Genomic DNA, 11,811 nt, shown 5'->3' on the forward strand with positions numbered 1-11,811 from the left:
TGAAGTGCCCATGATAAGGACCGAGTGCATTTCCTGCAGCTTTCTCTGCAGATGTGCTCCTCACCTTGAAGTCCTCCTTGTTGGTTCCCAGCTCCTCACCGTGGCCTGTGCTCTCTGTTTCAGGCTGAGAACAAGGGGAAGCCCCTGCTGGACAATGAGGTGGCACCTGTGAATGTTCCAGCTATTGCTGCTGCCCATGTCGTTAAGAGATACGTTGCCCAGGCAGCGGATGAACTCTCCTTTGAGGTAAGCAGTTCAAGGTGTTCCTTGTTGTTCAATTTTACAGTGGCAAATGCCTTCAGATCTGCACTGGTGCAAGTGCTCTCAAGCTCGGCGATGTTTGGCAGTGCAGAAGAATGCAGTCATTTGAGCTGTGCTTTCCTCCCAGCCGTGCTGAAGCTGGGATTGACGCTGCAATCTCTTGCAGGTGGGAGACATCATCTGTGTCATCGACATGCCACCAAAGGAGCTGACCCCCTGGTGGAGAGGCAAGCTCGGCTTCCAGGTAGGCACAAGCTTCAGACTGGAGAGTGCAACTGCAGTAAAGGCAGGAATCTTAGCTTAGAGCTGCTCTGCATGCACAGGATGCCTAATGGACGTAAACAGTTTCCCTGTGTCGGTGTCAGGGGACCTTGTCTTTGGCTGCAAATGTTGAAAAATTATTACCTTTATGCTGTGAACTATGGCCATTTTCTGCTGGATAGTCTTATGGAACGTCAGGCAAGCACGTACCGAGGGAAATGTTACGTGGCTTTTGGTTTAACAGTTCAGATCTGAGAAGTGCTGCATGCAATAGTTGGCCTCTCTTTTCTTCTTGTTACAGGTTGGATTTTTCCCAGGGGAGTGTGTGGAACTCATTAATAAGAACATTCCTGAGGCACTCATCAACTCAGTGCCAAAGCCAGGTATGGATGTTACATTTGATGGTGTGGGGAAGCAAAATGAAGTCTTTTTTGGGGTGTGTTCCATGTTTAGTACCTCCTTTATCCATGCCACATTGTCCTCTGTGTTGATGATTCTTCATGCACACCATGGGGCAGAGATTTGGCCCAATCCTCCTGTGTTTATGACTGGACTTGGGGAAAGTATAGAATCTTCATAGAATGGCTTGGGATGGAAGGGACCTCAGGGATCATCATGCTCCAACCCTCCTGCCTCAGGATGGTCTCCCAGCCCCCACATTTAATGTCAGATTAGACCAGGCTGCCCAGGGCCCCATCCAGCCTGGCCTTGTGCTCCTCCAGAGATGGGGAAAATCCCTTTTTGTATGTACTGGTTGGTAATGTTCTTCCCGTTCTGACGTGCTCTGTAGAATGTGCTGTGCTCGGCCTCGTCCAACGGAGCCAGACCTGAAATGACCTGGTTTCTTCCTTTTGTTGTGCAGTGCCCAAGAAACGCAGCAAGATCCTCACCTTCCTTCGTTCCTTGGTGAAGGCCCGCCCAAAGAAACCGACCGAGCGGGAGGTGGAGAAGGAAAGGGTGTTTGGCGGTGACCTGGGAGAGCATCTTCTCCACTCCGGTCGTGATGGTAAGGAGCTGCCCATTCCTGAGATCTTCCTCTGCTGGGCATCTAAAGAAGATGAAAGGGAGCTCATATCTAGCAGGGGGCAGGCTGACAGCAGTGGAGACACGTGTAATGGGAGTTGATGGCTGAAGGATAAAGTGAGGCGGATGCTCCTAAGAGACAAGCACATCTGTATTTGCTTCAGCCAAGCCTGGCTGGGCTTAGTGGATGGGATGTGAAGCACAGCCTGCAGCACGACTGAATCAGGAGCTCCACTGACGGCTGGCACGTGTTCTTCAGTCCCCCAGGTCCTCCAGAGCTGCGCTGAGTTCATTGAGCAGCACGGCGTGGTGCAGGGGATATACCGCCTGTCCGGCGTCGCGTCCAACATCCAGAGACTGCGGTAAGAGTGCTGCGACTGACACAGCCTGAGTGCATCTGGTGTGGCTTTGGGCTTGCCTTCCTCTCGCTCAACTGGGTTTGCGTCCCTCTCTCCAGGCAGGCATTTGAGTCGGAGCAGATTCCTGAGCTCACCGTCCGTGACATTCACAGCGTGAGCTCCCTCTGCAAGATGTACTTCAGGGAGCTCCCGAACCCTCTGCTCACCCACCAGCTGTACGGCAAGTTCTCGGTAAGCACAAGGCCACGTCTTTCATTTCCCTCTTCCTGGGCCTCTTGGCAGATGGCTGCAGCAGTGCCCCAGCTCGGAGGCCCTTTTGCTGTCAGCCCCACGAGGTTTACTCGCAGTGGTGTACTAGCCTGATTGGTGTCTCGCTCCCTTTCTGCACTACTCCAGGATGCTGTTGGTGCCGCTACAGAGGAGGAGCGGCTGCTCAGAATGCAGGACGTCATCCAGCAGCTGCCCGCTCCTCACTACAGGTCAGTGCTGCCCTCAGCCTGCTGAGCTCAGCCCTGCTGCATTGCAGAGGGCAACGATGCGGTTCCAGGCTCTGTCTCACGCCGGCAACACGATGCCTGTGTATGCTGAAGGGTTGAAGGCTCCATGGGCTTACTTTATGGGGTCAGTTCCTGGGCACGGGGGCACGCTTGGTGCAGCTGATGGCTGCGGCTGTGCTGTGCTGGGGCTTGGTGCTGCAGCGTGGCACTCAGTCAGGTTGGATCTACTTCATCTTCGGTGACAGTAGCAATCACAAGAAGTAGCATGAATGGAGGTTTGCTTTCTGAATTGCAGCACGGCATGCTCGTTGGTGCTGAACGTTTGCCTCTCTTGTTTTCCAGGACACTGGAGTTCCTGATGAGACACTTGGCGTGTCTGGCTGGGAGCTCCACGATAACAAACATGCATGCCAAGAACCTAGCCATTGTGTGGGCTCCAAACCTCTTAAGGTAAACTGCTGGTTCTGTTTCAACACTTCCTCTGTTCTCCAGTTAAGAAAAGCAGTCCTCTCTTTTTCTCCATCAAATGTGCTCTTCTCCTGTAAAATCTGTGGCTGACAGAAGAGCAGGAGCCTGGGCTGTTCTCCAACCCCACGGGCACAATGTCTAGGTGACAATTTCTGCAGTCTTGTTGAGATGGGACTGACGTGTCCTTGATCATCCAGGGGAATTTCTGCAGTGGCATCACTGATTGCCCACTGCGGAAGTCTCCAGAGCCTCAGCTGACAGCTTTTGGCTGCAACAATTCAGACTCGGGGAAACGGTCTTGGAGAAATGACTTCTAAAATCTGCCTTTTCTACAGATCACAGCAGAACGAGTCTGCCTGCGCCAGCGGAAGAGCTGCCTGCATGGAGCTGCAGACGCAGTCGGATGTGGTGGAATTCATCATCAACCACACCGACGTCCTCTTCTGCTCCAAATCCGGAGCAGACATCGCAGATGCAGCAGGTGAGTGTCTTCCTCCATTTGCTTGATCTTGACCTGACACCTTGACCAAATGCAGGCCTTCTCCAGGACCTTTGAGATACTCTTTTACCATCAAGGGGACAGCAGACCTCTGGACTTCCATTAGAATCTGGCATCCTGTTGCTGGATGCTGAGAACGTCCAAGCCCAAACTTCACAAGGAGGAAACCGTCATTATTATGGTTTGCATGCAGGAAAAGCTTGATGCAAGCGTGGCAGCGAAGCTTTCTCAGTTCCCTGCCCCCATTTCCTTGGGTTTTTCCTTGCCTATTTTGATACAGTAAGCTGCTCTTAATGATGACCGTGTCCTTTGCCATAAACTGACCTCTGCCCACATGGTTATTTTGAGCTCCGCTTCTTCCAGTGGCTGGGATAAGCAAGCCTGAGAAAAATACAGCACCTCCCCCAGAACTGTGGTGGCTGTGCTGCTGCTTTCTGATCCTCGCTCTTACCTGTGGTTTTCCCTGACAGGGCACAATTCTCTCCCAGGGCCCAAGTCTGTGGGGGTCTCTTCTGCTGCCACAAAGCTGCTCAGCCTGGAGGAGGCACAGGCACAGAGGCGAGGCCACAGCAGCTCTCCCCCTGTGACAGAGAGCAGCCAGGACATCAAAGTGGAAGAAAGCCCTGCAGCTGGACAGGGCAAATTCCACACCGTCATTGACTTTCCATCTGACAGGTAAAGAGGACTTTCTTTTCCAGCACCTAGCATCATTGTTTGGGTGGGTTTTTGTGTTTTCCTGCAGAAACCAGGCAGTGCTAGGAACAAGCAACTGCTGCGAAGAGCTCAGTGCTTCTCTTCCCTCACCCTGCACCACGCACGACTCACAGCATTGGCTGTTTTCTCTCTCCAGACAAAATCCACCCAGCAAGAGTGAGGAATCACCAGCTAGCAGTTGGTGTTGCTGCTTCAGGCTCAGAAAGCCATCCTCTGGCAGCAAACGCCAACTGCAGCGCAATGCCAGGCAGCCCTCAGAAACAGCAGTGGTAGTCCTGCCAGGTAAGGGTGCAAATGCAGCTTCCAAATCCCTGCTTTTCAGGAACATACTATTCAAGCTTGCTCTGCACATGTATCTCTTTCTAGCGTTCAATCCCGTGCCTAAATCTTCACCCCTGATCAAGAACCACTGTCGTAATTCAGCTTGTGAAAGTTTGACACTAACCCCTGTGTATCCTTTCTAGGTGAATCGAGCCCTTGCCAACCCACAAGATCCAGGGCAAGCAGCGAGGATGCTCTGTGTGCTTCCATCAGTGGAGAGCTCATAGGAAGCACAAATTGCTGCAGTTCTAATAGCAGCCTTCCATCTAACAACATTAATGGAGAGAAGGAGCTCATCGAAGTCCATGCTCTCCTTACACCTGGCTCTGCTGAAGTTGCTGACCTGAGCCTCCCAGACACCACAGTCACAAGTGTGGATTTTAACCCAGAGTCTCTGCAGTGCAGCCCATCTGAAGCACAGTGTGAGTGCCCCGACAGCAGCACCTCCATGCAGGAGCAGGTCAGCATCAGTGAAGAGGAGCAGAGCCTCTTGCAGGGGGACTTTCAATCAGGCCTCCAGTCCCAGGCACCGGACAGCAGCACTGAGAGCTCTGAGCCACTCTCTCCATGACAAGACAGGATGAGACCCATTGTCACCATCGACCTCTCACACCCTCCTGTCCTTTATATAATAATAAAAGGAATCTTGTGCTCAACCAACGCCTTGACTGCCTCCAGAGTCTTCATTCACACGGACTGGGATGAATGCAGCACACAGCAAGGCACCCCAGCTTGCAATGCTGTGGCTGTGGGGTGCGTGCAGCACAGCTCCAGGTTTGTTCCTGTTTTGTCTGGCTTTGGGATGTCTGCAGGGGGAGTTCTGCTACCATTTGGCATGGTAGCAAATAATCTCTCGCATCCTGGATGCTGCTCATGATACTCCCAAGCTTCCTGGCTGTGGCTTTGTGATGCTTTTCAGGGCCTTCTGATGCATTTTGATGCCTTGGCTGTTGCTTAACACCTCCCTCCTCCCATCGTGTCCTTTCCTGGCTCCCACCTACGAGCTGGCCGTGCAGATCATCTCCAGACCTGTCATCAGCACACTGCGGCAGGAGAAGCTCCCCCTGGCCAACGTCAGGCAGTACTGCTTGGTCTGCAGCTCAGTGGCCATTTCCCTTTTAGGCGGCTCCTGCAGAAGAATCAAGCAGCAGAACCTTTTGCTCACCCTGCACCACACAAATGCTGCAAAAGCAGAAACAACCTGGGAATCTCTGGTTTGCAAGACTTCACAGACACTTATTGACTGTGTCTGATGGTTCCCTCCCATCCTTGATTTCCTTCTCCCCTTCTCCTCGTCTGATCCCACTGCTGAGCCATGATCAAGCTGCCCAGTGTGGCAGAGCATCGTGCAGAGCCGTGCTGGCACCTCCTCCCCTTCCTCTCCTGCAGCTCAGCGTGCAACCTGAGCAAGTTTTTTTCTGAGAAAGTGACCAGCTCTTTTCCATCCCTTTGTCCCTACAAACAGTTGTCCAGAGGATCTCGTCCAAGAATTCCTGGAACAGCCTGCAGCTGGCTCTCCTGAAGTTCAGGCTCCTGCCTTTGCTTCCTGCCAGGCCCGCATTCCTTGAGATCACCAACTCAAGGAGGGCATGGTCACTGCAGCCCTGACCGCCTCCTGTCGTAACCCCTGGTGTGCACCATGTCCAGCAATGCTTCCCTTCTGCTTGCTGTGCCCAATGCCTGCACCACAGAGTGATTCTCACTGCACTCCAGGAGTCTGTCAGATTGCTTGCAGCCAGCCATGCTGATTTCCCAGACTGACTGGAATCCCCCATCAGGATGAGAGTCAGTGAGTGTGATGCTTCTGCTGGCTGCAGTAAGCAGCTCCCACCAACAGGCTCTCTTTCCAGGCGGCTGTAGCAGACCCTCACCTCCAGAAGCCCTGCACTGCTGCACTTCCTAATTTTACCCACAAGTTCACAACCTGCTCATGGCTCTTCTGAGTTCTTTGCAGTCAACTTCTCATCATAGAGGGCAAATCCCTTGCCTTCCAGAATTCCATAGTAACCCTTGTGTCTGCTTTATGTCAGGACTTTTTTCTTTCTTTTCTTTTCCCATTTTCTAGGTAGGAAAATGAATTTCTGAGCCAGGAGAAGCAGAAGTGAAACAGTCTTCCTGGCACTGCTCAGGTTGCACGAGTTGCCAAGTGCTCCTCAGGTAATGTGTGCTGAAGAGCTGACCTTGGTGGCAGGGGCTGTGGCTGCATTTTGTGCCTGTCATGTGGGAATACAAGAAAGCCTATTCAGAGCAGGAGCTGCAGAGCGAGATAAACATCACGAGAAGGTAAGGCTGAGAAGCAAGGACACCTCCAGAAAGAAGAGAAAAACTGAGTCAAGTGAGCTGCGTGACGGCCGTGTGATGCTGACCATGATTGGAGGAAGAGCGCATGGCTGGGAATGACTGATGGCTCTGGTTGGATGGGTGCCTGTGTGCACAGAGGTAAGGAGTGTTTGTGGGATGTTTTGCTGGCATCTAACGGCTGTAAGGGGAAGTCAAGAGAGAAAACTTGTGAATGCATAGAAGGGATGTTAAAATCTGGAACAGACTGTTTGGATCATTCACAGCTGAGTCCGTGCCAGATTGCCACACTGTCAGAACCTGGGGCCTAGGATTTTCCTTTAAGAGTGCCAACTGCTCATTTTAAATGATAAAAAGTAACACTGAAAAAAGCTTCCCTCCTTGCATTAGAATAACGCATTGATATTTGATGTTTCTGTCTTTCCATTCCTTTAGCAGCCTGGGTGTTGATGCAGCTGCATGCATCTGCTGTCCTCCCCTTCTGTTTTGTGTAAAAGAACAGTAAAATATGCAATCAGTGTGAGATCTTTCTGAAGTATTTTACTTTATTTGCCCCTAGGCTGCAATGGCTGGGCAATGGCAGTGTCACCCAGGAGCCCACACGGCGACCTGATGTCTCATTGTTGGGGTCTATTGGAAACCACCACGATGACAAAAGAATGCCTGGGATTCCTCCGGCCCAAATGCCAAACCTTGCACTTGGCTGTGCTGAACCTCATGAGGTTCACCCAGGCCCACCTCTCAAGTCTGCTGAGCTCAAACAGATGTCATTTTTCTCGTGTCCTTCCATTCCGAGTCCATCTGTTCCCCAAAGCAAAAGAATTTGGAGGGAACCACCGACAGTTATGTGAGCGATTTCAGCGTCTATTTCTGATCACGGCAACAACTTCAGAGGTCACACTTAATTTACGGTGCCCGTTGTAATTCTGACCAAGGCTGCAGTTGCAGCTGACTTCCCAAGGCTGCAAGACGTGGTGGTGACACAGCCTTGTGCTTCTGCATTGGTGCTCATCCCACGTTTCCTTTCTCTGTCTCGCAGGTCAGCTCCTGCTGGAAGCAGATGGTATCCCAGTGTGAATGAAGGTCAGTGCAGGAGCAGCTGCTGATGGGAGGAAGGAAGTCCATGCTGAAGAGCTCTGAAGCATCTGCAGGTATGGTTCTGGAGGAGGCAGCAGTGATGTCGGAGGGCTCCCAGCAGGAAGCTGTCTCATCCAAATTCTTGCTGAGTGGTTGGAAGGGAGCTTTCTGCATGACAGCAGCACCAGTTGCTTGCTTCAAATGCTGCCAAGACAAGGATTAGCAGGAGTTCCAGTATCTACAGTATCATCACGAATCACGATAGGATTACAATGTGTCCTCATACAAACGCAGCCATTTCTCTCTGAGTCCAGAGGCTGTCCGGAAAGCATCTTTGAGGTCTCTCACACCAAACCACTGCTGTCCGTGTGGGATCTGACTCATTAGGGTATAGGGGTTAGGAACCACAGGCTGTCTTTTGAGAACGGGTTCAGTCATTTCCTTACATCTTGCACCAGCCGATACGTGCCGTCTGCCTTCCGTGCCGACAGGATTGGGGTGTTATAAGGCCACAGACAAGGTTCCAGAAGACCATCCTTAAGCAGTGTCTGTGTTACAGCTTTTAGACCCACTCTCCCTTCTAAGGCTATGGGATATTGTTGCTGTTTCACAGCTCCACTCCCTCCTTGGGCAGTTATTTGTAAGGGAAAATTGTGAGTCCACCCCGATTTCCTTCCCCTGCCCACACCTTTGGATTCATTTCTTCTTCATCACAGCTGTTAACACATTCATTGACCCCTGATATGTGTTTAACAGACTTGCAGCTGTAATCCTCATTTAACTGTTAAATCTCTCCCCCATAAATCGGTCCCTGCTTCAGGCACAGAGAACAATTGCCCTGCAACTATTTTATCTTTCCATTTTAGTTCTGTGGTCTCCAAGAGTGGAGCTGTCACTTCTGATCCCTCAGCCCCAGTTATGCACAACAGCCACATCCAGATACACGTCTGGTACCTCTGAACTAGCTAATGCTGTAGGATGGAATGCTGTTTCTGCACTGGCTATCAAATGTGGGATTGCTCTGAAGCAGTACAGCACCATGTGTTTTGTAATTTGCCCTTAGAAACAGTTTGAAAAAGTAGAAAGACTTTATTAGTATTAGTATTAGTAAAAAGAAGTTATTTCATAACATATTTTAGAAATACAGTTGTTCAATCATGTGATCAATTCTCACTTACAGAACTGTAATAGTTACAAATTGCATGGGTTTAGTATTAAGGACCAGAAAGCATGTTGTAAGGCCATTCTGTTTGGATAGGAGAAGCTCAGCAAAAGAAAAACAGACTCCAAAGAAGCCAGGGCCTCCACACAAGGCCGAAGTGACTCACTCTGTGGGCAGGTTGGGATGCAACAGGCAGGCATCAAGAGACTCCCCTCTGTCCTCCTTCCAAACTTCTCTCTCTTCAGGGATGAGCAGCTGTCCAGAAATAGTGGCCAAGTGTTGATAAGCAGCTGGAAGGCGTTCAATAATTAGCAGTATACCTGCTGAGCTAGCAACAATTGGTGTTTAGCCAGTCACACACACACACACAGAATGGCCCGGGTTGGAAGGGACCTCAAGGATCAGGAATCTCCAACCCCCTGCCACAGGCAGGACCACCAACATCTGTAGCACTGCACATATGCACACTGCAGGATAGAAACAGCAGTGTGGGAAAAAACTGTATGCTGTGGATGCAAAGGGTGAATCAGAATGGCTTAACAGCTGTCCCACAAGGAAAAGCAATCCCTTACCTGCTGTGACATGCTCATGGCAACACCAATGCAGAAGCTAGCAGCTGATGCCCACAAGGACAGCCAGCCTGGACTTATTTTCACTACATATCTTTGTCCTGATGTCCTTGTAGAACCTGGGACATTTCTCCATCTCAGCAGAAGAGGGCAAGAGGGGTAGAAAGCATGCACACTCTCCTCTATTTTTCTGGCGCTCAAAGAGAAAGAGAAGATGAAAACCAGCATTGTTTCCCTGCCCATGGCAAACACCAGACTTTCGATCCTTACAGTCCATCCTGACATCAGCACTAATTGAAACCACATCCCACTCACCTTTGCCATGTCTGCCAGAGGTTGCAGCTCTTTCTATTGCATCCCTCTTGCTTTCAAGTCAACAGAGCCTGTGTCACCTAAGGAAAAGCAACTTTTTACCTGCTGTGCCATGCTCATGGCAGCAGAAGTCCAGATGCCAGCAGCTGATGCCCACAAGGACAGCCAGCCTGGACTTATTTTCATTACATATCTTTGTCCTGATGTCCTTCTAGAAGCTTGGACATTTCTCCCTCTGAGCAGCAGAGGGCAGTAGGTGTGCAAGGTGAGGGCACACTCTGCTCTTTTTCTGGCACTCAAAGAGAAAATGAAAACCAGATGTGTTTCCCAGCCCATGGCAAACACCAGCCTTTCCATCCTTACAGTCCTTCCTGACTTCAGCACTAATTGAAACAACATCCCACTCACCTTTGCCATGTCTGGCAAAGGTTGCAGCTCTTTCTATTGCATCCCTCTAGCTTTCAAGTCAAGAGCTCCTGTGTCACACAAGGAAAAGCAATCTTTTACCTGCTGTGCCATGCTCTTGGCAGCAGCAATGCAGATCCCTGCAGCTGATGCCCACAAGGACAGCCAGCCTGGACTTATTTTCATTACATATCTTTGTCCTGATGTCCTTCTACAAGCTGGAACATTTCTCCATCTCAGCAGAAGAGGGCAGGATGGGTCCAAGGTGAGGGCACACTCTCCCCTGTTTATCTGGCACTCAAAGAGAAAGAGAAAATGAAAACCAGATGTGTTTCCCTGCCCATGGCAAACACGAGACTTTCCATCCTTACAGTCCTTCCTGACATTGGCAGCAACTGAAACAACATCCCACTCACCTTTGCCATGTCAGGCAGAGGTTGCAGCTCTTTCTATTGCATCCCTCTAGCTTTCAAGTCAAGAGCTCCTGTGTCACACAAGGAAAAGCAATCTTTTACCTGCTGTGCCATGCTCATGCCAGCAGCAATGCAGATGCCAGCAGCTGATGCCCACAAGGGCAGCCAGCCTGGACTTATTTCCATTACATATTTTGTCCTGATGTCCTTCTACAAGCTGGAACATTCTCCCTCTGAGCAGCAGGGGGCAGGAGATTTCCAAGGTGAGGGCACACTCTCCCCTGTTTATCTGGCACTCAAAGAGAAAGAGAAAATGAAAACAAGATGTGTTTCCCAGCCCATGGCAAACACCAGACTTTCCATCCTTACAGTCTTCCTGTCATCAGCAGAAATGGAAACAACATCCCACTCACCTTTGCCATGTCTGGCAGAGGTTGCAGCTCTTTCTATTGCATCCCTCTAGCTTTCAAGTCAAGAGCTCCTGTGTCACACAAGGAAAAGCAATCTTTTACCTGCTTTGCCATGCTCATGGCAGCAGCAGTGCAGATGCCAGCAGCTGATGCCCACAAGGACAGCCAGCCTGGACTTATTTTCATTACATATCTTTGTCCTGATGTCCTTCTAGAAGCTTGGACATTTCTCCCTCTGAGCAGCAGAGGGCAGGAGAGTTCCAAGGTGAGGGCACACTCTCCCCTGTTTTTCTGGCTCTCAAAGAGAAAGAGAAAATGAAAACCAGATACGTTTCCCTGCCCATGGCAAACACCAGCCTTTCCATCCTTACAGTCCTTCCTGACATCAGCAGCAATGGAAACAACATCCCACTCACCTTTGCCATGTCTGGCAGAGGTTTCAGCTCTATCTGTTACATCCCTCTAGCTGTCAAGTCAAGAGCTCCTGTGTCACACAAGGAAAAGCAATCTTTTACCTGCTGTGCCATGCTCATGGCAGCAGCAATGCTGATGCCAGCAGCTGATGCCCACAAGGACAGCCAGCCTGGACTTATTTTCATTACATATCTTTGTCCTGATGTCCTTCTAAAAGCTTGGCCATTCTCCCTCTGAGCAGCAGAGGGCAGTAGGGGTTCAAGGTGAGGGCACACTCTCCCCTGTTTATCTGGCACTCAAAGAGAAAGAGAAAATGAAAATAGATGTGTTTCCCTGCCCATGGCAAAC

The 11,811-nt window shown here is 50.5% G+C and overlaps 1 protein-coding gene and 1 long non-coding RNA gene across 2 annotated transcripts; both read left to right on the forward strand.

Annotated features, from left to right (window-relative positions):
* Nucleotides 1-454: 454 nt before the first annotated feature.
* LOC149912512 (rho GTPase-activating protein 32-like) lies at nt 455-3,337 on the forward strand (the record flags this gene model as incomplete). The annotated part of the gene is made up of 8 exons (XM_090131824.1): nt 455-505; nt 824-905; nt 1,385-1,528; nt 1,805-1,907; nt 2,003-2,135; nt 2,301-2,383; nt 2,744-2,851; nt 3,205-3,337. Coding segments are annotated over exons 1-8 (837 nt in total), but the record flags the coding sequence as incomplete, so codon positions are not given.
* Nucleotides 3,338-3,843: 506 nt separating this feature from the next.
* LOC149912513 (uncharacterized) lies at nt 3,844-4,696 on the forward strand. The gene is made up of 3 exons (XR_016462251.1): nt 3,844-4,043; nt 4,219-4,364; nt 4,547-4,696. It is a non-coding gene; the product is annotated as an uncharacterized LOC149912513 (long non-coding RNA).
* Nucleotides 4,697-11,811: the final 7,115 nt, after the last annotated feature.

Source organism: Phasianus colchicus, chromosome Z, assembly GCF_987193195.1.
Source record: "Phasianus colchicus chromosome Z, bPhaCol1.hap1.1, whole genome shotgun sequence".
Lineage (NCBI taxonomy): Eukaryota > Metazoa > Chordata > Aves > Galliformes > Phasianidae > Phasianus > Phasianus colchicus.